At 33.6% G+C, this 25,304-nt stretch overlaps 2 protein-coding genes across 9 annotated transcripts; both read right to left on the bottom strand.

Moving 5' to 3' along the window:
• Nucleotides 1-6,593: 6,593 nt before the first annotated feature.
• On the bottom strand, nt 6,594-9,990 carry LOC107797823 (protein DA1-related 1). Of its 2 annotated transcripts, none has more exons than XM_075238735.1 (10): nt 9,868-9,990; nt 9,582-9,663; nt 9,283-9,357; nt 9,067-9,136; nt 8,887-8,988; nt 8,131-8,334; nt 7,983-8,036; nt 7,706-7,815; nt 7,227-7,285; nt 6,594-7,101 (listed from the first exon to the last, which is right to left on the bottom strand). In XM_075238735.1, exons 1-10 carry the CDS (start codon nt 9,962-9,964, stop codon nt 6,821-6,823), a joined length of 1,134 nt encoding a protein of 377 aa, XP_075094836.1. In that variant the 5' UTR covers nt 9,965-9,990; the 3' UTR covers nt 6,594-6,820. The 2 variants fall into 2 exon arrangements, with proteins under 2 accessions (XP_075094836.1, XP_075094837.1); XM_075238736.1 differs by having other exon boundaries at nt 9,797-9,936.
• Nucleotides 9,991-13,349: 3,359 nt separating this feature from the next.
• LOC107764305 (protein DA1-related 1) lies at nt 13,350-19,088 on the bottom strand. 7 transcript variants are annotated; one of them, XM_075238733.1, is made up of 13 exons: nt 18,937-19,088; nt 18,770-18,801; nt 18,575-18,634; nt 17,871-17,961; nt 17,598-17,679; nt 16,870-16,944; nt 16,472-16,541; nt 16,197-16,298; nt 15,482-15,685; nt 15,338-15,391; nt 14,895-15,004; nt 14,142-14,203; nt 13,350-13,740 (listed from the first exon to the last, which is right to left on the bottom strand). In XM_075238733.1, the coding sequence occupies exons 3-13, from the start codon at nt 18,614-18,616 to the stop codon at nt 13,460-13,462; spliced, it is 1,173 nt and encodes a 390-aa protein (XP_075094834.1). In that variant the 5' UTR covers nt 18,617-18,634; nt 18,770-18,801; nt 18,937-19,088; the 3' UTR covers nt 13,350-13,459. The 7 variants fall into 7 exon arrangements, with proteins under 7 accessions (XP_075094834.1, XP_075094830.1, XP_016438351.1 ...); XM_075238729.1 differs by having other exon boundaries at nt 18,728-18,801; nt 18,937-19,087; XM_016582865.2 differs by having other exon boundaries at nt 14,142-14,200; nt 18,728-18,801; nt 18,937-19,077.
• Nucleotides 19,089-25,304: the final 6,216 nt, after the last annotated feature.

Genomic DNA, 25,304 nt, shown 5'->3' with positions numbered 1-25,304 from the left:
AAAGATGAAGCATTTGGCATGTTTCACCTCTTTTGTTAGAAAAACTCAGAAACAACTAGGTAATCAACTTGCATCAATTATGTCTGATCATGGTACTGAATTTGAGAATGCTAAATTTGCTGAATTTTGTGATGAGCATGGCATAAATCATAATTTTTCTGCTCCTAGGACTCCACAACAAAATGGAGTAGTTGAAAGAAATAATAGTACATTGGAAGAAATAGCTAGGACTGTGCTTCTTTCTAGTAAACTGTCCTATAGTTTCTAGGCAGATGCTGTGAACACTGCATGCTACATCATAATTAGGTGCATGACTAGACTTCTTGTTGAGAAGACTCCCTATGAGTTACTTAAAGGGAGAAAATCAAATATATCCCATCTTAGGGCATTTGGATGCAAGTGCTTTGTGCACAATAATGGTAAAGACTCCCTAGGTAAGTTTGATCCCAGAAATGATGAGGGAGTGTTCTTGGTATATTCTTCACATAGTAAAGCTTACAAGATTTATAACAAAAGAACTATGTGTGTAGAATAAAGTGTACATGTGATTTTTGACGAAACTAACATTCTTTCTGAGAGGTAGGAACATGATGATGAAGCAATTGGGATAGTAAGAAACTCAAATGAAACCATAGCCCGGACTGAAGCTGCACCAGAGGAAGGAACAGGTGATGGAATAGGTCCTTCCACCCAGGGCAACCTGATAGGGGGAACTGAACTAAGAGAAATTGATCCTCAAACCTCGAGGGAACCTGTTCCTCAGCAACAAAACATTGAAGGAACATCTAGGAAAAACCAACTGGTTGTGAAACCTTACAAGTATCAAAGTTTTCATCCCATTTAATTACTGATCCAACCTCTGAAATCAAAACCACATCTTCTTTGAAGAATCTTTGTGCTTTTTATGCTTTGTTATCTCTTATTGAACCTAAAAATATTGTTGAGGCTTTGTAGGATGCAGACTGAGTGAATGCAATGCAAGATAAACTCAACCAATTTGAGAGAAGTCAAGTTTGGTATCTGGTACCAAGACCCAATGACAGATCAATAATTGGCACAAAATGGGTCTTGAGAAACAAACTTGACAAAGATGGAACAGTTACAAGGAACAAGGCAAAATTGGTGGTTCAAGGATATAGTCAAGAGGATGGCATAGACTATGATGATACTTTTGCTCAAATTGTAAGATTGGAAGTAATTATACTCCTTATAGCCTTTGCTGCCTAAATGGAATTCACTCTCCATCAGATGGATGTCAAGAGTGCCTTCCTCAATGGCTATCTAAAGGAAGAAGTGTTTGTCAAGCAACCTCCAAGCTTTGAAAGCAAGGAATGTCCTGATCATGTGTACAAGCTTGAAAAAGCACTATATGGGCTCAAGCAGGCTCCAAGAGCATGGTATGAAAGACTATCAAAATTCTTGCTTGAGCATGGTTACAAGAGAGGTAAAATTGACAATACTTTATTCTTGAAAGAAAAAGGCAAGATCTCTTGGTAGTTCAGATATATGTTGATGATATAATCTTTGGAGCAACTACTGATAAGTTAAGTATAGAATTTGCTAAACTAATGGGGAGTGAATTTGAAATGAGTATGATGGGTGAGATTAATTTCTTTTTAGGTTTACAAATTAAATAAAATTCAAATGGAACTATGATCCATCAACAGAAGTATGTGAAAGAGTTGCTTAAAAGTTTTAAAATGGAAGATTCCAAAGAAATTGACACTCCTATAGCAACAACCACAAAATTGGATGTAGGTGAACCTAGTTCATCTGTTGATCAGAAGTTGTATAGGTGAATGAATGGCTCCTTGTTATATCTCACTGCTAGCAGACCTGACATTATTTTTAGTGTAGGACTTTGTTCTAGATTTCAGGCAAATCCAAAGGAGTCTCACTTGACTGCTGTCAAGAGGATCTTGAGATACCTAAAAGGCACCACTGACCTTTATCTATGGTATCCAAAAGGTAGTAATTTCAACTTAGTTGGATTTGCTGATACTGATTATGCAGGTTTTCTTGTGGATAGAAAAAGCACCTCAGGTATGGCACATTTTCTTGGCTCATGTCTTGTGTCTTGAGCCACCAAAAAGCGAAATTCGGTGGCCTTATCTACTGCTGAAGCTGAGTATGTTATTGCTGCCTCATGTTGTGCTCAATTGTTGTGGATCAAACAACAATTAATGGATTTTGGAAATAATATAGGTTGTATTCCCATATTTTGTGATAACACTAGTGCAATTAGTATGACCAAGAAACCCGGTTCATCACAAAAGAACTAAGCATATAGATGTTAGGCATCACTTTTTGAGGGACAACTATGAAAAGGGTTTGATCACTATAGAATTTTATATTTTTGACAAGCAAATAGCTGACATCTTCACAAAAGCTATAAGTAGAGATACTTTAAAAGGAACATGTTAGAATTAGAGATGATTAAGATCACCTAAAAGTAACCAGTTCTAACTCAAAAAAAAATGGCTAGATAATTTGTGAATTTTGTACATAATTAGATTAAATTTTGCTCAGTCTCATACTTTCACTAGTATACTCTTTTTGTGCTAAAATGTCTCATTAATCTCTAATAATATTATCTTTATTCTCTTGGAAAATTCAGACTTACACAAAAGATTTCTCAGTGAAGAACTTGGTTCATCAAGATTACTTGGTACGTACTTTTCACTCTACATATTTTGAAATAATTATATTTGGATTATGATCAAAAGGAGAGTCCCATTTAATCCTAATCTTCCTTGATCTTATCCGTTACAAAATGAACCAGTTTCACCCAAAGAGAGTCCCAAAACGCAATAAGTGCCTAGATTCAAAGGAGAGTCCTCAACGTCTTTTCAAACTGACTCCCAGTTTGATTAGACTTTTGAGCTTCTGAAAAAGCTGACGTTACCCAATTAAATTCTCCCTCTTTATATTGATTTGGCCTTAGCTGTTTCTTCACTTCTAAATTTCCAGCCGCCAAATAATTCTCTCTATCTTCTCTCATCTTCTTAACACACATATACTCATCTTCTCTCATCATCTATCCATCAATGGATAACATCTCTGAAAATCCCTCATCACCACTCAAATTATCCATACCCATACCTTCAACTACACCCTCAACCACACCTATCTCTAAGAAAGGAAGATTCAAGATGTTTGCTCGCAAAGTAATCATTGGAGTAGAACAAATCAAGAAAATTAATGAGCAATTGAGGTCAAGTAAGGCAGAAGAACCCCAAAAATCTGAAGATTCCTTTAAGTCTGTAACTGAGGGGGAAGAAACTATTTCATCTGAAACAGAGCAGGTAACATCTGGTCCAAAATTTACATCTGAAACAATCTCTGAGGTTGCTGAAAATCTGAAAAATAGATTTGTTTTGGTAGGAACTATGGCTGGGGTTGAAATAACTGAATCTGGAAAACTGGAAAGTAAAAATAAAAAGAAAAAAGAAAAAAAGAGTGAGGGTGCTAAGGTGATGTGAGGGCAATGGGAAAAGGAGTGGTTGAATCTTCACCCACTCCTGTTGGTTTGACTGAAGAAACGGGAGCTATGGTAGTGTGGAGTGAGGAATGTGCTGGAGAGGAAGAAAGTTTGAGAGAAAAAGGGGGTAGTGGGTCTGGAGAAGCTGCTGAGGGGTTGGTTAGGTTAGGGAAGAATGTTCAAGAACCTGTTCCATCAGTACAGGAACCCCTCGAAGACCTACTGAAACACGTGTTTGACAGCTATAATCCAAAAAGAAAGAAGAGTTCAGGAATTAAACTCCTTGAAACTGCTAGGGCAAACAAGAAGAGAAAGATTGCCTCTTCTATTCATGTAGAGACTCCTCCCACAAGAGAAAGAGCTACAAGGAGTCGGAAGAAGCAGAGTGAGGTTGAACCTGAAAAGGCCTTGAAAGAAAGTAAAAGAAAAGATGCTGCAAAGGGAAAGAAGAAAGTGAGTGAGCCTAATGAGGCAGTTGAAATTGAGGAGATGGGCCCTGTCCTTCGTGATGAATAGGAGGCAGAAGATGTGGAGGTTTATGACTCCAAAGGCAAAGAAAATAAATACTTCCAAAAAGAAGTCTCCTTCGAAGACAAAGTCTACAGAGCCTTCTACCTTGGCAAAAAGAACCAGGTCTGCCATGAAGTCTAGAAAAGTGAAAGTGGTGGAGGAAGAAGAGAGTGAAGAAGAAGAGGAATCTGATAAAGAGCAGGACAAGATGGTTAAGTTTGGGAAAAGAACCATCTTGAAGGGTAGACTACTCAGGGACTTGGAGGAGGAAGGCAGGCATGATGATGCTGCTGGAAAAACTACAATTGCAGGGTTGGAAGGACATGGTCCTTCAGATGGATGGAAAACTTGCCAGAACTGAGATTGTGGAGTTCATAGCAAATTGTGAGATAAAAAATGACAGAGTGACCAGTGTGGTAAAGGGGGTAACTGTGAGCTTTGATGACAAAGAATTGAGAGAAATTTTGGGAGTACGTGCTGAAGGGTACAATGATTATAAAAAGTTAAAATGGCCAAGCCTAGAAAATCTCCCCACCTCACTTGCCATTACAAGGAAGTTTGCTGACAATGAGGAAGAGCTTCAGCCCAAGGCTGTATACAAAAGTGAGATGAAGCCACTCCACAAAGTGTTGTTTGAATTTGTTAACAAGGTTATGCTGCCCAGGCAGGAAAGAAGGCACATTGCCACATTCATGGACCTGGTCTTTATAGAATGCCTGGATAGTGGGAGGCAGATCAATTGGCCTGGGTTCCAACTTCTTGATAGGGTTCTAACTGGTACCAAAACTCATGACATACCCTATCGTTTCATTCTCACGGCTGTACTTGCTTACTTCAAGGTACCCCTCAAGAAATTGGATGTTAGTAAAAGCAAGGATCATTTTGGAGCAAACACCTTGACTGCTTGTGACTATGAAGTCCATGCTGCTGCTAAAGGCTCCAAGAAGGTGCATGTGAACAACAAAGTAAGAGCCTTGGTGCAAGAAAGTGGAGCTAAGGATGCTGAGATTGAGAAGCTGAAGAACAGGCTGGCTGAAGTAGAAACTGAGAGGGATGTTCTCAGGGTTGAGCTTGCAAAGGAAAAGGAGAAGAATGAAGGCATTCTTCATGATATGTTAAAGCTACTTCAGGCCAGAAACCAAGAACCTGGTCCTTCCCAGCCTTGAAACCTTCCTAGCCTAGTTAGACAAACTAGTGACCCGGATGGGATTTTGTTTTGTTCTTTTTGCTCATGATCCAATATCTTTATTTTTCTTTATGCTTTGTGGATGACTAGTATCAATGTTAATCAACTATTTTTGTGCTCTAACTGTTTGTTGATGCTTATTAGATAGCTAATATCATTAGATTGATATATGATGCTTGATTCCATGATTGCATTTGAAGTAGCCCAGTGGCCATGAGTAATATCTATTAAAATATGGTTATCTAACATGATTATGCAACTTTTCGATGATGCCAAAAGGGGGAAGATAGGTTGTGCTTTTTACTTTGGACTGTGATGTTTATAACCTAATAAACCTGGTCCTTGATGATTTATGACTTTAAACTGGAAAGTGTTCTAACATGTATTGATGTTGAGCTGAGTTGAAACAGGGCTTATGCTTATGAAAATCACAGAGTTTGTCATCATTAAAAAGGGAGAATTTGTTGGCCTAAGTGAAGTTTGTTTTGATGATTGACAAAGAAACTCAAGCATGAATCAGGTCCATACATAATGTTCACAGACACAGGCAGATTCAAGCACAAGGCATGCACGTGAAAGAGATAAGCTTAAGTGATTATATTTTATATCTCCTGAACGAAAATGTTGCATAAGTGATAGCGAGAATGACTCCTTACTCGAAGAGAACTCTATCCTAGATAAGGGAGGAGTTAGAAGTTGAAGATAACCAGAACTCTTCCACCGAGGGAAGAGTATAACATTAGAACTCTAGTTATTTCCTATTCTACTAACTCTATATATTGCAGGATGTTCTCATTTTACAGGTACGCATAAACGCTGAAGTTAAAAGAGAGTTGAGAGCAAAATAACAAGGCATTTTGCAAGCAATTCCTGTGTGATTCATGTGTGCGAACCTGAATCTACATGAACTAGATAGAAGAACTAGTTCCAAGTGCTTGTCTTTTAGTCTAATTTCATTGTAGTAGGGCTTCTGAGTTGTACCTTTCAGCTTTATCTAGAAGCAATTGCACTAGGTACTCTGAGTGTTGTATTCAAGTTAGAGTTAACTTGAAGTTGTCGCAACAGCTAGAGGCTGGTTGCCACAAAGGGTTAGAGGTAATCCTTAGGTTTACAAAGAGTTTTGTAAATGTTGTTTTTGGCTCAGTGATTTAGTGAAGTGTTGGAAAAAATCCTACTGGGTAGTAGATCGTGATTTTTTCACTTTTTGAGCCAGGTGTTTTCCACGTAAAAATAATTATGTTCTTTACTTTCCGCATTTATTATTCCGTAACAGCAGTATAAGGAACACATAGAAGAACCAGGTCCTTCTATGATCTGTGCACGCGAAAAATTGGACACCACATAAATCACTCTCCCTTGTGTGGTATTGAAGTACAAAACATCATGATCGTAGAGGGAAATCTTGGTTGGTGGATATGCATATGAAAGGGTGCCTGTGTTGAGTTTTCACAGACTGCAGGAGGTTTTTCTCACTCCAATTTGTATTAGCCAAATCTTTCAGGACCAGACTTTGGAGTCACAAATTTATGTACATAAATTCTTTTACAAGTGTTTCGCAGCAATGTTCATCCAAGAGCCATTAGTTGCCACCCAAAGATGAATGAATTAACATAGAAACAAAGCTACAGTGACTGAAAAATAGGTCATTCAGGTAACTTGCGTGTTTGAGCTATATGGTCCAGTGTGTATCTTAAACCATACCTTTCAACTGCCCATTTTGCTTCTCTAAATCCATGACCATATGCCTCAGAATAGCTTTTCTCTATTCCATCTTTCAGAAACTCTTTCAAATTTCTCAAAAACTGAGCTGTTTCACTTGCACCATTCATAAAGTCATCACCAGTAAAAGATTGCCATTCTAGCCACTTGTGAGCCATAACTTCACAAATACCTTCTGCGATGTTTAGGGCCAGCCCTCTATAGCCTATACATATCAGAGAAAAGTCGAATAAATGGTAGATTCATGAGGTATGCTGTTCTCTGCTAGTTTATTTTTGGTTGAAATTAGGCAAAAACAACTAGAGAACATTGTAAAAAGCTGGACACCACCTTGAATCTGCATCCACGCGTGCATCATTTCATGAGCCAAAGTTGCTCCCAAAGCCAACCTGTTTACAATGACCATTGATGCATACAATAAAATAAAAGTAGGGGATTCATTACAACTCCTCTTGTACTGGAATCAAATTACGTACATTTGTCTTAACTTAGATCTAAGTCAAGCGCATCAGGGGCACAAATGGATAGAATATAGTCCCAAATTAGGTGCATTGTGGGAGGAGTAACGTGTAAGAACTTACCCTTGCGGGAGAACAATAGGTGGAAATGGCTGTTAAAAATGCAGATTTTTGTGGTACATTCTGTGAATCACGCAATATTTCGTCTTAATGCAAAATGAGTAACATCTCTACTACTCTAGATCAATTTGTCTTCATACTAAGTTACTAACTATTCTAGGATATGTTTATTCAAAATAGCATTTTGTGATTGTTTATTACATGAAGTATAGAAGTTTGGAGGAAGATTACTTTGGAAAGCCATATAAAAGCAGCATCGCTTTCACTTTGCGTCCTGGAACCAGGTGCTCTACTTCTTTCACCACTTCAATATTTTCACCCTTTTGTATTGACCTTGACACCTAGCATGAGTGTATTGAATGCAAAATGAGAGAGTACATCACTTCGTACCATAGATAGCAAGGTTTATCCACCTCTTGTATACTTTACTGAACTTTACTCATTAATCATTATAACAGAAGACATCAACCATCTAACAGAAACTTATACTAATAGAAAATGTACTCACATAAGTTACGGAGTCCAATTTAGATTTCTCATAAACAGTCAAGCCAAGCGAGCTCTGCAAAACCAACCAAATGCTATCTATTACTACTAGAAAATGTGATGGAAGTAATAGAATTCCTCTTGCTAATGTAAACACCTGCTCTGCCTACCTTGTCATCGTTTCCGATCATCTCTTTTTGATCAACTAAAAGAATTGGAATATAATATCTGATTTTCATGTTTAATCCTTTGAAAAATCTGTGCACTTCATCAAGAAGGGGCTTACAGTCTTTAGGATCCAGCACTGCTGTGTTACGACAGTCAGGGCAAAGTTTTCGACCATCATTCAGAGTGATATACTTCATATCTCCTATCTACAAATAGGTGAGTAAGCTCTCAGTTAACATGTTATAACCCGAGTAGTTGTTGATATATTTAGCTTGACATCTAATATCATTGAAAGTAAAGCCAGTGTTGCAGCTAGAAAGGTCATTGTGTATGTTAGCTACTCAGAAATCATCATGCAATTGCTAGTGATTGATTTATTAAAAAGATTACTTAGCATTTCATTTTTAATAATTCTCAAACTAATTTAGAGGTTAGTATTCATCCAGTTTTTGAAACATGCTAAGGGCTATAGTGAACTAATTACTAGTATTAATTATTAACCGAATCCCTGTCTGTGGATCGTCACACTCCAATATATATATATATATATATATATATATATATATATATATATATATATATATATATATATGATGGGATTAAAATCTGAAAGGTTAAGAAAACAGGATTGTCTAGTTACTTTAGTGCCTCATGAGGCTTAACTGAGCTCTGCTCATATTGACCTTACTTCATTTTAATGAATATAGATTCAACGAGGAACATCTTCTGTTTAATAATATAGAAGGGTGTTTAAAAACCTTAAATCTTGAACAGCTACAGCACTGAGGAGTTCCATCAGATGTATGCCTTTTACAGAAAATCTGTCCCCAGTAGGTACACCTTAGCCACACCGAGCAAATCTGTTAAAGGCAGTAATCAAACATAGTAGAAACATGAGGTAACACATTCCGATATTTTTGAGAAAAGAGAACACAAACTTGTTCTTCACAAACATCACAAACAAGAATATTGCACCGCTTGCTACTCTTTCTCCACCAAGAATTGCCCCTACAATATCACGAAAACATGCCAATTTGATTAAATGGTGTGCAGAAGAAAATACTAAGGTATAAGATACACTGTGAAAATGAAACCTGGAAAATAAAAGATAAGAAAGTGGATTTACGAAATGCTTTACTCTCTTATACACTTACTTTGATGTATGGACAAAGGGATTCAACTCCTTGAACAGTTTCCACCATTTCAGTTCTCTGCCTCCAGTACTAGTGCTGTAATAATGTAAAACTTTAGTAAACAAATACTATCTGATCTTAAACTTAATCAGCTCGGAACAAAGGGGAGGTAAATAGGACAATTACAGAAATATGTGACATAAGGAAATGGTAGATGGAAATATTCATTTCCCATATAAAGAGTAAATCTAATTAAAATGAAAGGAATGGATACTGTAAGAACCAGGGAATGAGAGGTTGATACCACAGGCCATATTTACCTCAAGTCTGTAGAAGATAATGTGCTTTCGTCCAATGCTTGTGCAAGTTCTTCTACTTCGTCAATCTGAGGAAACTCCATATCTGAAAAAGTGACCAAATCTATGTATAAGACTACTTGCATAAAGAAACACCTTTTGAGCAATTATAGCTCTGACAAAATAACCAAACAAAGCTCCAAAATCTTGAATTTTTTATGGAATTGAACTAAACATACCAACTTCTTACTGGGACAAAATTTAGCTTAAAAAAGCGAGATGGGAAGGCAACATCATTAATGGCCCTTACCACTCGTGTATAGTTCTTTTCCCTTTGATTCTTGAAGAGAGAGTTTAATAGCACGAACCACATCCTCATTCTCATCTTCTGATGACTGGCCGTGCATTCAAAAATTTCAAATAGATTTAACCGATAAATTAATAATAATAATAATAATAATAATAATAATAATAATAATAATAATAATAATAATAATAATAATAATAATAATAATAATAATAATAATAATAATAATAATAATAATAATAATAATAATAATAATAATAATAATAATAATAATAATAATAATAATAATAATAATAATAATAATAATAATAATAATAATAATAATAATAATAATAATAATAATAATAATAATAATAATAATAATAATAATAATAATAATAATAATAATAATAATAATAATAATAATAATAATAATAATAATAATAATAATAATAATAATAATAATAATAATAATAATAATAATAATAATAATAATAATAATAATAATAATAATAATAATAATAATAATAATAATAATAATAATAATAATAATAATAATAATAATAATAATAATAATAATAATAATAATAATAATAATAATAATAATAATAATAATAATAATAATAATAATAATAATAATAATAATAATAATAATAATAATAATAATAATAATAATAATAATAATAATAATAATAATAATAATAATAATAATAATAATAATAATAATAATAATAATAATAATAATAATAATAATAATAATAATAATAATAATAATAATAATAATAATAATAATAATAATAATAATAATAATAATAATAATAATAATAATAATAATAATAATAATAATAATAATAATAATAATAATAATAATAATAATAATAATAATAATAATAATAATAATAATAATAATAATAATAATAATAATAATAATAATAATAATAATAATAATAATAATAATAATAATAATAATAATAATAATAATAATAATAATAATAATAATAATAATAATAATAATAATAATAATAATAATAATAATAATAATAATAATAATAATAATAATAATAATAATAATAATAATAATAATAATAATAATAATAATAATAATAATAATAATAATAATAATAATAATAATAATAATAATAATAATAATAATAATAATAATAATAATAATAATAATAATAATAATAATAATAATAATAATAATAATAATAATAATAATAATAATAATAATAATAATAATAATAATAATAATAATAATAATAATAATAATAATAATAATAATAATAATAATAATAATAATAATAATAATAATAATAATAATAATAATAATAATAATAATAATAATAATAATAATAATAATAATAATAATAATAATAATAATAATAATAATAATAATAATAATAATAATAATAATAATAATAATAATAATAATAATAATAATAATAATAATAATAATAATAATAATAATAATAATAATAATAATAATAATAATAATAATAATAATAATAATAATAATAATAATAATAATAATAATAATAATAATAATAATAATAATAATAATAATAATAATAATAATAAATCCTCTGAGTTTAATGTAATATAACAGTACTGCTGCAAAACATGAAAATGTTTTAATAAGAAATATCCATGGTGGAAAAAAATGACAAGTTTACTAGAAAATACAATGGAGTGGAAGTAGAAGCTATGACCACTACGTACCCACAGCACAGGATCCCAAACTCTGCCAAATGCGTGAAATGGCTTAGGGCCTTAGGCTATCAGCAGATTAACAGGTGTATTAATTAATTTTTAAAACATGGTTTACCTAGAAATAAATTTATAGTACAAGTATTCGGTTGGTAAGACTTGCCAAAAAACAACAAATATTCTGCAAGTAGCACATAAAGAACTTGCAACTCAATTGAAGTGGTAGTTTTGTGTTCTGCTTCTTGTCATCAGAAATAGTATATAATATAACAATTAATTAATCATTTCCCAAGACTTTGACCATGTCGTACTCAAGTCTTCATAAAAGTTATAAACAAAGTCTGCTTCATGTTACTAGCAGTTCAGCTTCTAATCACTTTACGTTTTTCATATTTCTGATTCTTTTTCTCATTAAAAGAGAATACAAAAAGTCTCCTTTTAAAATCTCAATGAAAAGTGACGACGGAAAACAGATACATGAGATAATGTAATTTACTTCAAGATTACAAGGACTAATTATTTGTGCACGTATAATTTTTAAACATTCCTTTTTACCTTCACTACTTTACTCCTTGTTCGGTTACTATTTTCGATATTTTACGAGCTCAGTTTGTAAACTATTTCTTAAGTGGACTGGTTCTCTTTAAACTTTTCATTTTGAGGTTATTTTATTATAGGGTCCTCACAGGCAATCTACCTAAGTGGTATTAAATAAATAATCCAAGTTTCTCCGAATTGCTTGTAGAGCCAAAAGTCAATGTAGTATCTAATGGAGATATCATCAAATTTCCAGAAAGTAAATGGGACGTTATGAGAAAAGCAACGTAACAGAAAAATGGGAAAAAAACTCGGTTTTTGGTTGACTGACTTGACTCTTAGAAAGAAGAAAAAAGCCAATTTGAAGTTAGAGAGACAAGGACATTATTGCGGAAAAGACAAAAAAGGCTACTCTCCCTAACGAAATTAAGATAATGAAAACTTAGCAATAACTAAAGGAAAATAATGAATGCGTCTGTTACGGAAGTTATTTTCCCTGAAAAATGTGTTTTCCGTAAAAAGATATTTTCTTGCGTTTTATAAAACATTTGTTGGAAAAATATATAATAAAAGTTAGTAATAATATTAGCAAATTAGAGTGTAATTTGATGAAATTTCTGAGTACTAAAAGATTAATAATAACGTCTAAGCATTATCAAGTATATCGGATCTACATGAACAATTGTTGGTGCTCAAGCACCCATTACCCTGTTTAGTAAATTTTCTCAGGCAATTATAAAAACTTTTAGATAAATATTGAGTGAGCATCCATAATTAAACTTCTTTTTCCTCTTCTTTCGTAATTTTTATCAGTTAGCACCCATGACTTTATATTCCTGGATCCGCTACTGAGTATAGTTCAAGATAATTTTAAGAAAAATAACTTTGGCACTCAAGGGAGAGAAGTCATTTCTCCTACTTTGATGAAAAGGGTTTTCCTTGGAAAATATGTCTAGTAACTATTCAACATAAAATGATTTCAGCATAAAGATTATTTTCCTAAGATATTATTTTCACTTTGTTCTTTGCTTGCTGTCCCCCAAACTTGCACATAAAATAGTTGGGTATGGAAGAGGAGGCTATACACTCATACACTTTGTATCTTAATGATATTGATCGCACCCTGCCGTGGCAATTGACTACTGAAGCTCAACATAGGGACGTTAACCATTTCGAATTTGCAGTCTTCTGTTTCTTAGATTAAACTTAAACATCATTGCATTCAGAAATAAGAATCAATTATGTATGAAAATCATTTCTACTATCTTGCTTAAATAGACATTAATTCAGGACTGAATAAACCTGAGATATTCTTGGACAATGATCAACGAATTAGCACAAAGATTAACAATGTCACCTAAGAAGTAATTAGTCATTTAGGTAACTTTCGTGCACGAGCTATATGCTCCAGTGTGTATCTTAAACCATAACGTTCAACTGCCCATTTCACTTCTCTAAATCCATGACCATATGCCTCGGAATGTCTTTTTTCTATGCCATATTTCAGAAACTCTTTCAGATTTCTCAAGAACTGAGCTTTATCACTTGTACCTTTCATGTAGTCATCACCAGCAAAAGATTGCCATTCTAGCCACTTGTGAGCCATAACTTGGGAAAGACCTTCTTCGATGGGTAGGGGCAGTCCTGGATAGCCTATAAATATGAGAGGTAAATTGTTAAAAAAGAGTGATCAAATTTCCTCTCGATAGGAGGGAAAGTAGGGGAGAAGGACATTTCTGTGTTTCTTCTCTCCTTTGCTGAACTAAAAAGGTAGATTCATGAGGAATGTGGTTTTCCACAAGTTTGCTTTCCTTTATTTTAGTTGGATTTAAGTTATATATACTGACATAATTTAGCCGGCTATAACAGGTTACTACTCTAGCTTCCAGTTACCAAATCAGGTTTGTAATAAAGAGTTACATATTGTTGTAGGTCAACTTAACCTGATGGTGTAAAAATTCTACGCATAGTTTATATACAAAATTCAGACTCTTTTTAGTTTAAATAGACAAAAGCAACAAGCTTTAATTTAGTAGTAGAGAGCTGGAAACCACCTTGAACCCGCATCCAAGCGTGCATCATTTCATGAGCCAAAGTTGCTCCCAATGCTATCCTGCTTACAAAGACCATTGCATACCATGATATTAAAGTAGGGAACTCGTTATGAAACTGGAAGCAAATTATTTCTGTAAAAAAAAGGGTATATCTTTATTAACTTCAATCTAAGTCAAGAAAACCAGACCACTAATGGATAGAACATGGACAGCAACATCTGAAACCCTGCTGATAGCCATTCAATATTTCTTAGTTGTCACAATTTTGGTGACATCATGGGAAGATTAGCTTGTAAGAACCTACCCTTGGGTGAAAACAATAGCTGGAAATGGCTGTTAGTGTTCCAGAAATATTTCGTCTTTAAAAATTGATAACATCTCTACTACGATCTAGATCAGTTTCTCTTCTTCAACTGGTGATACTTACTATTCTAGGATATGTTTATCAAAAATAAAATTTTGTGATGTTCATTAATTAGAATACCATAATGCACATTCACTTTAAAATGCAAACGTTTGCAGATAAACGAATTGGGCAGCATATCTGATATCTCATAGTCATAGCATCGAAAGAAGACCGTGAACAGATCAAAACTGAAATAGCTTGTTTGCTTATCCTATCTACATAAAGAGCATGGGATATATTTCTTATTTACTCTCTCAGAAATACCAAATGAAAATTGATTGGAGTTCTAAACTGAATCCATCATAATACCACCTATGTGAAAATATAGAAGTCTAGAAGAAGATTACTTTGGAAAGCCATATAAAAGCAGCACTGCTTTCACTTTGCGTCCTGGAAGCAGTTGTTCTACTTCTTTCACCACTTCAATACTTTTACCCTTTTGTGTTGACCTTGTCACCTAGCATAAGTGATTTGAATGCAAAATGAAAGAGTAGATCACATTCACTGTGTACAGAGGCAGATGCAATATATAATCAAAACTCAACTTTCTTTACTCGGAGAATATATATACATGTAATAAATCAATGAAGTTTCTACAAATATTAAAATCTAAACTCATAATTGCAAAAATCCATTGAGTTCAATAGTGAGAATATAAAAGTTAAAAGCATTAAGTTGAAATTTTGGATCCACCTCTGACTGCGTACCATAAAAGTTGTATTAACTTTCATTCCATTGCAGAATGCATCAACCCATCTAACAGAACTGTAACAGAAACAGATGTACTCACATAATTTACGGCGTCCAATTCAAATTTCTCATAAAGCGTCGATCCAAATAGGTTCTGTGAAACCAATCAAATGCTATTACTACTAAAAGATGTGATGGAAGTAATAGAATTCCTCTTGATAATGTTGACACATTTTCAACGCACCTTTTTATGGATTCTGATAATCTCGTCGTTATCTACTAACAGAATTGGAATGTAATATCTGATTTTCATGTTTAATCCTTTGAAAAATCTGTGCACTTCATCGAGAAGGGGCTTACAGTCTTCAGGATCCATCACTGCTGTATGACGACAATCAGGGCAAAGTTTTCGACCATCACTCAGAGTGATATACTTCATATCTCCTATCTGCAAATAGGTGAGTAAGTTCTCAGTTAACATGTTATAAGTTGAGCAACCGTAAAATAAATTTAAAGGAGGTATATATTTAACTTGACATCTGTTATTACTGCATAAAGCCAGTCTCGCAACTAGAAAGCTCATTGTGTATTTTGCTATTCAGCAATATTCATCATGCAATTGCTAGAGATTGATTTATTTAAAAAGATTAGTTTGCATTTTGTTTTTAAAGATTCTTAGCCATTTTTTTGAAACATGCTATAGTAAATCATAGTAAACTAATTATGCTAAATATCAACTCATTCCTGTCTGTGAATCATGGCATATCCAATTTATATGCATGTCTATAAATCCTTCTATATGATGGGATTAAATTTGAAAGGCTGAGTTAGAAGATATTAAGGGAAATTTTAGTGCTTCAGGCTCAACAAAGCTCAGCTCATTATTGACTTTCATTTTATTAATGAACATAGATTCAATCAGGAACAGCTTCAATCTAATATAGAAGGTGTTTGAAAACCTTAAATCTAGAACAGGCGCAGCAGCAGGGGGTTCCATCAGATGTGTGCTTTTGACAGAAAGTTTGGCCCCAGTAGGTACACCTTAACCACGCCGAGCAAATCTGTACCAATATTTATGATGTTAAAAGGCAATAATCAAACATAATAGAAGCATCAGTTAACTCATCCAGAAACTTTATAATCATCTTTACATTTTACAAGGATAAATTACTTCAAGAAAGAATGATTACAAAGTGCAAAAGAGGAAAGACATTTGAGGAAAGGGAACACAAACTTGCTCCTCACAAACATCACAAACAAGTGTATTGCACTGCTTGCTACTCTTTCTCCACCAAGAAGTGCCCCTTCAAAATCAGAAAAGAAAGCCAACGCCAATTTGATTAAATGGAATAATTAAGGTAAAATATACTGCAGAATGCCACTATGATAATGAAACCTGGAAAGCTAAAGCTAAAGATAAGAAAATGTATTTATTAATCATGAACTGCTTTACTTTCTTATACTGCTTGCTATTATTTCCAAAATTGAGGATTAACAACCTTCTCAAGAAACTAGTTCCCAGAAGAACTAGTTTTACAACAAATAGAAGCGTGATTTTATTCTCTTCGCATGGATAACTAAATACCTAATTGTATATATTTCTGTACAAGCACTTGATTGTGTTACACTTACTTTGATGTAGGGACAGATGGATTAAAATCCTTGAAAAGTTTCCACCATTCCAGTTCTATGCCTCCAGTACTGGCACTGTAATGAGGTAAAGCTTTAGTAAACAGATGTCTGATCTTAATCAGCTTGCGGCAAACTGGAGATGGTAGGAAAATTACATAAACGTGACATGCGAAACAGTTATACCAGCTTTGCTGCCATAAATTTAGAAGGATAACTATGAACTAGTATACGAAAAAGTAATCCTATTTTCGGGCCATGTGCTCATAGAGACATGATCCCCCACATCCTAATGGGAAATAGACAATATATCATGAACTTAATGGAATATTGCATGTTTTCAACAGGTTGAAAAACATGGAACTAGTGAAATCTGTAAAGAAGTGTTCAGCCAAATCTGTTGGTTGTGCATACTAAATGTTCAAGGATCAGGATTATGAATTATTTCTGCAGCCACTGCGTTATATTCAAATCTTGATCACCTCCTTTATAAGACTCCGCATCCTCAGAGTCTAATTCGTTATCCTTAACAGCAGATTTACTGAGTAGCACGATGGTTGATGAAGATTAAAAACCGTCTCATTATCTACATGATTTTGTCGAATCTATGGCAGATAAACAAGTCGGTCTGAAGCCTAATCTCGTCTCCATAAAGAGTAAATTTAATTAAAATGAAGGAATGATACTGCAATAACAAGGGAATGAGAGGTTGATCCACAGGCCATATTTACCTTAAATCTGTAGAAGATAATGTGCTTTCTTCCAACTCTTGTGCAAGTTCTTCTACTTCATCAATCTGGGGAAACTCCATGTCTGACAAAAAATGACCAAACTTATATATGAGACTACTTGCCTAGAAAGAGAACTTTGTTAAGCATTTATAGTTCTGGAAAAATAACCAAGTGAAGCTCCAAATTTGTGATATGGGTTGAGCTAAATATACTAACTTCTTACTAGGACAGAATTTAGCATTAAAAAGTGAGATGAAAAGGCTACATCATTACCACCCATGTTTATTTCCTTTGCCTGAGATTCTTGAAGAGAGAGTTCAATAGCACGAACCACATCCTCATTCTCATCTTCTGAGAATTGGACCTGCGTTGAAGTTCTTCAAATGGGTTAATCATGCTTTAAGAGATGAATTGGCAAAAACTTTAATACTCTCCATTTTCTTTACAACTTTTAATTACACAGATCTTCTAAAATACTGACAAATTTCCCCTAGCTTTAGAAATCATGAGGAAGTTGATCTCATCATGTACTATGACCGAATAGGTGCTTATTGAAAGGCTTAAGAGCAGATCTTTAATCAGATTTTGATGTAGCTAAAGACCAGATGGCAAAACTAATGAAATGACTTAGTTGTTAACTGTTAATTAAGAGAGTGTGGCTAGCGTAGTTAACAGCATCATGATCATGGTCCCTAAGCTTATCTGTGTCAGTTGTTAGACAATTATCATGTTACTGAATCAAAAGAAAACAACCACTATCAATTAAGATAAATCAAAGGCCACTTTCAGATAAATTGCAAGATATGTAATCCTCACTAAGATATAAAGCTGCATCATATGGACTTCCAATCAAAATTTTCTTACAGGCTTAATAACATCAGAAGCACTAATCTAATGATAGTAATATTAATGATGATATGATGATTATGGTAATAACAAAACTTATGCTACAAAAGTCACAGAATTAAACACGATACCTCGTAAGAAGGACCTTCATCCAGGAATCCATAAGCCGACATTTTTCAAGGTTAAATCCTCTGAGTTTAAAGAAATATAACAATAATAAAGCAGCAAAAACATGAAAATGCATTAATAGGAAACATCAATGGTGGAGAAAATGGCAAGTTTACCAGAAAATAGAATGGACTGGACATAGAATCATGATCACTAACCAGAGAACAGGACCTCAAGCTTCTGCGAGATGCTTGAAATGGCATAGGCAATTTGTTCAGTCATAAGAAAGAAAAACCAGCAGAGTAACATGCGTACCAAATTAATTTTTAAAACATGGTTTACCAAGAAATAAATTTTTAATAAATATTCGGTTGGTCGTACTTACCAAAAACAACAAATATTGGGCTGGTAGCACATGAAGAACTAGCAACTCAACTCAAGTGGTAGTTTGGTGCCCTGTTTCTTGTCATCAGAAATAGTATAATACTATAACAATTGATTAATCATTTTCGTAGACTTTGACCTTGTCAAGTCTTCCTGAATGTTAACAGGCCCGCCCGCTTCTAAAATCCAATCCCTCTACGTTTATTCCCTCATTCAAAGAGTCATAAAAAGTTGTCACCTTTTAAAATCTTAAGGAGAAATAACGAAAGCAAAATAACCTCAAGATTACAAGATGGATAATCATTTCCGCAAGCAACAGTTGGGCACCTTCCAATTTTCCCCTTTACTACATTACTTGTGTTCGGCTTTACCATTTGCAATTACATATTTTACAAGTTTGTATAATGCATATAGAACTTAAACTCCCAAACTGTTAGAATATGTATAGACTGAGGATCAACACTCTGGCTTGACCAAACTAGGAAGGTAGAAAGAAAACCCTTGAAAAAGGAGGAAACTAAAATTCAAGTGAACTTTCATTAGCGACTTTTAGAGGGAAAAAATAGAGGAAGCCGTAGTCATCAAGCAAATCACAACCTTTTATAAAGATTATAAACCTTTCTGCAGGGAAGAAAAAAAAGACCATCGTTTCGTGTCTATTGGGTCGAGAACTCAAAATGCACGTGGCTTAATTTTTCATCTCAAGTACTACTAAAATGTCAGATTAGGATTTGAACTTGTATAGCGTAAAGTAATTTGAATTCCTTTGTCACTGCACTAGAATCTTCCCTTATGTCACCACCAATACGCCGTCCTGTACTTAGGTTCGAATTTGGAACGAGGCCATTAGCCCAATATTGCCTAAGGTCATGATTTGTTATTCTAGTCCAGTCGTAAGTTGGACAGGACTGGACTATGGCGACTGCCCACTGGTCTAATCAGTGAGGACTATTGCTCATAATTGTTGAAGTATGAAACTGTAAGAAATTAGCCTAGTAGTGTTAGAATCTCTAATCCGATCTGGCATAGTTCTATGGGTATTTCGCCGTAACCATAATGAAATGCATTCATGCAAAGATACTTTAGTTCATTTCCGTGTAAATATTGAAGTGGCCATAAAAGAACTTAAATAAATAAATAAATATATATATATATATATATATACACACACACAAGTAAAGGGTAGCCCGGTGCACAAAGCATCTCATGTTCACGCACAATCCGGGTAAGGGCCTCACCCGCACCCCAAGGGGGTGTGATGTAGGCAGTCTACCCTAATGCCCCCACCCAACACAAAGAAAAAGTTTTTTTTTTACTTTTTTTTTTGTAATTTCAAATTTCTATTTTTTACTTTTTCTGCATCACCCCCCCCCCCTGCCCCCTCCCCCGGGAAAAAATATTTTTTTATATATTTTCAGTTTTAGTTTTTTCATCTTTCTGTTTACAGGTTCGAAATTTTACAACTTCCAAAGTTATGAGTTCAGAGTTTTATGTGTTTGAAAGTTTACGGGTTTAGAAATTATAAAGTTTACGGGTTCGAAATTTCGTGGTTTCAAAAGTTTAGCGATTCGTACGTTTATGAAATTTGTGGGTTCGAAAAGTTGTTGGTTCGAAAGTTTATGACTTCATGTTTAATATATCTAAATTATTTATGAATACTCTTGAGAAGTTATTTTCCTTAATTTGCGTACCAAACACCGAAAAAGGAATAAGATTACTATTTGTTTTCCAAGAAAATATTTTTGACGGAAAATATTTTTCAGTTATGCCACACACACCCTATGTAAGAGGTATTAGAGGAAACTCAGCTTCTCTTGCTTTTCTTGCATAATAACATTGTTATTCGTGCTTCTTCGTATTGTGTCCTTTCTATATTAAAGATACAGTATTTAGAGAATATAACTTTTAAAATTAATGACACTTTAATTATTCATATGCATTTTGAGATATTATCTGCTAGTATCATTTACATACGAAATCAAAAAAAAATCTAACTCAAAAAGAACAACTATTGAAAAAGAAAATGGTAATCGCTAGATAGGAGATCGTAATTTTAAAGCGAACGATTTAATTGTATTCTTGAGTCTAAAGGTTTCAAGTTGAGTAGGTCAAAAATTAAGTACTTGGAGTGCGAGTTTAGTGATGGGTTACGTGAAGAAGAAGTGGAAGTGAAGATTGTACTCAAGTCATCCCAAAAGAGATAGTTTCAAGTATCTTGAGGCTATTATTCAAGGCAATAAAGAGATTAACGAGGATGTTACTCATCGTATTGAAACGGGGTGGATGAGACGGAGGCTTGCCTCGGGTTTTTTGTGTGATAAGAATGTGCCTCCTAGACTTAAGGGCAAGTTCTACGGAGTGGTGGTTAGACCGAATATATTGTGTGGGGCTGAGTGGTGGCCTGTCAAAAAGTCCCATATCCAGAAGATGAAAATAACCGAAATGAGTATGTTGAGATGGATGTGTGAGCATACCAGGAAGGTCATGATTATGAATGAAGTTATTAGGGATAAGGTATGACTGGAATCTGCGAAGGACAAATTGTGGGAATCAAGGTTGAGATGGTTCAGACATGTGAAGAGAAAAGACATAGATGCACCGATCAGAAGGTGTAAGGGGTTGTCCCTGGCGAGTCTGAGTAAGGGAAGGGAGGGGTGGATATCGGTCGGTTCGGTTCGGTTTTGTAGAAGTTCGATTCGGTTTATTCGATTTATTCGGTTTTTGGTTTGTGATTTTAATAACCAAAATTGAATCATAATAACTTCGGTTCGGGTCATTTATTCATGTTCGATTCGGTTTAATCGGTTCGATTTTTCAATTTCAAGCCACGACAAAAATATTACAAAACAACAAAAATAGATTAGTTGTTGAGAGAATAGCCAAAAAGGGTAACCAAAAACTCCAAGTCCAACAATGATCTCTACAAATTGTTTTGATTTTGCTCTCTTTTCATGGCTTCGGGCCTAGGCTGCAGCCTCCATATTTTGTAATCTGATCTACTCGCGGGAGGAGGGGGAGGGAATGGTGGGGCGGGGGCACGACATCTTTACCATGTTTACCATCATCTCAGGTTGGAGCATCTCTTTAATTCTGGCTTATGCCATCATCTCAGGTTGGAGCATCTCTTTAATTCTGGCTTATGCCATCACCTCAGGTTGGAGCATCTCTTTAATTCTGGCTTATGAGCAACATCAGATGCTCAAAATGCCACCTTGCTCTTCCACCTTTTCTATGAGAAGTTTTAGCAGAGGCATGTTTGACAGTGTAATGCATGAACCCACCATTATCAACTTCTTCTGTTCAATCGAAAGAGAAGTACATTATTTCATATAATCTGAGGAACTTCACAAAGTTTCAAAAAGAGAAAATTTCAGTAAAATTTCTTACAGGAACAGTATCTAAACCTTAGCACGTGTAAGGGCCACATTAATCCTATGCCAGTCTCCAAGCAATGAAGAAATGTAGTTTCTTGGATTTTCACTTGACCTTAAAAAGGATAGCAGAATGCAATCTTTATCCCTTCCCTGCAAAGAGTAGATCAGATTACAACAAAGAGCCAAGTTTTATTCGGTTTTGGGCTTAGGCTAAACAAATTCAGTTTTTCGGTTTAACCGAATAATGAACCAATAAAATTGATCACCGAATCGAACACTGAACTTTTTAAAACTATAAACCGCAAACCAACCGAAAAACCGAATCTGAATAAATCGAAATTTTCGGTTCGTCCTGTTTTTTCGGTTCGGTCGGTATTATACCCACCCCTAGTAGGCCTAAAAAATATTTGGGAGAGGTTATTAGGCAGGGCATGTCATTGCTTCAGCTTACCGAGGATATGACCCATGATAGGAAGGTGTGGAGGTCGAGGATTAGGGTTGTAGGTTGACAGTTAGTAGTGTGTTCCTCCTAGGCTTACCAGTAGTACTAGGACTATTTTTGTACTATCTTAGTCATGATTCTTTATTATTACATGGTGTGTTGTTGTGTCATTCGCCTCGTCACCAAATTACATTGTTGTCACCATTGTTTGTTACTTGGTTACTTTATCTTATCTCTACAGTTTCTTGAGCCGAGGTTTTATCGGAAACATTCTCTCTATCTTTATAAGGTAGAGGTGAGGTCTAAGTATACACTACCATCCTCAGGCTCTATTTACGGGATTACACTGAGTTTGTTGTTGTTGTTGTTGTTGATGATTTAATTGTATTATGGTAATAGTCCATTCGACAAGAGTGAGTTGCTCTAGTGGTGAGCACTCTCTACTTCCAACCAAGAGGTTGTTAGTTCGAGTCACCCAAAGAGCAAGGTGGGAGTTCTTGAAAGAAGGGAGCCGAAGGTCTATCGGAAACAACCTCTCTACCCCAGGGTAGGGGTAAGACATGCGTACACACTACCCTCCCCAGACCCCACTAGTGAGATTATACTGGATTATTGTTGTTGTAATAGTCAGTTCATTTCAATTTAGATGGTGTAGTTTGACTTAACACCAAGTTTAAGAATAAAAAGAAGAATTTTGAAATATGTGGTACTAAAAATTTAAGGGGCAAAAATTTCGTGGGACCATGATATTGGTGTGGCTATAAAAACTTCTTATTAAGGGAGTGGGTAAAATAAAAAGTTTAAAGTTAAATTGCTTCCAAATATAAAAATGTATCCTTTTTTTTAATGGACTAATAAAGAAAATGTATATTTAAATTGAAATGGACTACATATAACTTAACTTATCCTGGATCTCATATTATCATTTTTATTTTCTTTTAATTTCTCTTTCTACTTTCCTATCCATGGTCTATGGTCCATAGTCCACTTGAAAAACGAGCAAAGTCGAATGATACACGGAAAGACCCACCGGAGGGCTGGTGATATGACTGACATCCATGTTTATCAGGTGCTTGTTGACACTAATTTTTAGAGTAAGCATTTTCCGCTCTTTCTTAGCTAGCGATTGGCCATAAATTTCAAAATTTATTTTAAAAAATTTGATTTGAGTTAAATTTGGTTTGAAGATAAAAATGTGTTTGGACATGATTTTTCAAAACATATTTCACTTTTTATTTAAAAAAACATGAAACATGACTTATATCCACAAGTTCTAAAAACTATCATAAATACCCAATAGTATTATTATCACAAACCATAGCCCTGAACATAAAGAAAAAGTTAACTGATATGAGTGTTCAGAAAGCCATTTAGCCTACAAATCAGAAGCAAAAGTAAGATGCACAAAGAATTGAGCTGATAAGGGAGCATATTCATCAAATATTTAGTTAGTCGTAATAAATGTGGGCTTTTTTACAAATTATAAAAGTTTGGGGTAATATTTAAAAAAAAATTAAAAATGTAACGGTCATGTTTTGGCCCAAAATCAACAATTGAGGTGATTTTGGAATTTTAGATTTGGGATTTGGGATTTGGGATTTTGCCAAAATGTGGGCAAAATCTATGGCCAAAGATGTGTTTGCCAAATAAATCCCAAATTTATTTTGGCAAAACTCATGGCCAAACGGGTCCTTAGTTTTTGTGAATCTATTTGAGTGTATACGAAATTTAATAAAAAAGAAAAATTTTGAACTTATGATATAAAATGAGTCATATATAGTTTGTGTGACTATAAATTACTGCATAAAGTAAATTGTTTTTAAATATGAAAATGGATCATTCTTTTTGTCACATATTAAAAATGAAATAGGTTCACTTAAATTGAAACGAGATGAATATTATTTATTGCACGAGGAAAGACATCGATAACCTACAAGGCTACAATTGACAAGAAAAATAATAAAACTATTAACTAGAACTTCGTTAGGATGTTCATTTTTATAAAAAAGAGAAACATATCAACTTATAGGTTCAAAATTAAAATTTTGAAATATTCAAATCGATTAATTCGAAATCGAACTTAAAAAATCCGATCAATCAGTGCTTATTTGAATTGGATCTGGATTGTCAAAAAATTAAAAATCCAAATTGAAACTTTCATGTCTAATCCAAACAGTTCGAACGCCCGCCCTTAGGTCTATCATAATTTTTTGGTATTCTTTTTGGTAAAATCAGTCAAGCGCCCATTTTGGAACGAATAATACATTTTTTGAGAAAGTGTTTGTATATTTTTTGGAATGATTTGCCAAATAAGACAAAAATATATTTAAAAAATCAAAACATCTCAAAATATAACTTGAGAGCGAACGAAAAAAAAAAAATTCTTCAGAAAACGTACTCTATTAAAAGAGATAGATTAGTCCAGTAAAAAGGATATAGAAGTAGGTGGGGGTTCCTTACACGTGATCTAAAGACTTGAACGCCACCTACCGCTAATTGAATTCATGTTTTATAATTACTGATTTACCCCTAAACAAGTTTTATTTCGCTTTC

The sequence above is a fragment of the Nicotiana tabacum genome, chromosome 19 (genome assembly GCF_000715075.1).
Source record: "Nicotiana tabacum cultivar K326 chromosome 19, ASM71507v2, whole genome shotgun sequence".
In the NCBI taxonomy this organism is placed as follows: Eukaryota; Viridiplantae; Streptophyta; class Magnoliopsida; order Solanales; family Solanaceae; genus Nicotiana; species Nicotiana tabacum.
The sequence above is the reverse complement of the archived record's forward strand: the minus strand, read 5'-3'. Positions and strand labels throughout refer to the sequence as shown.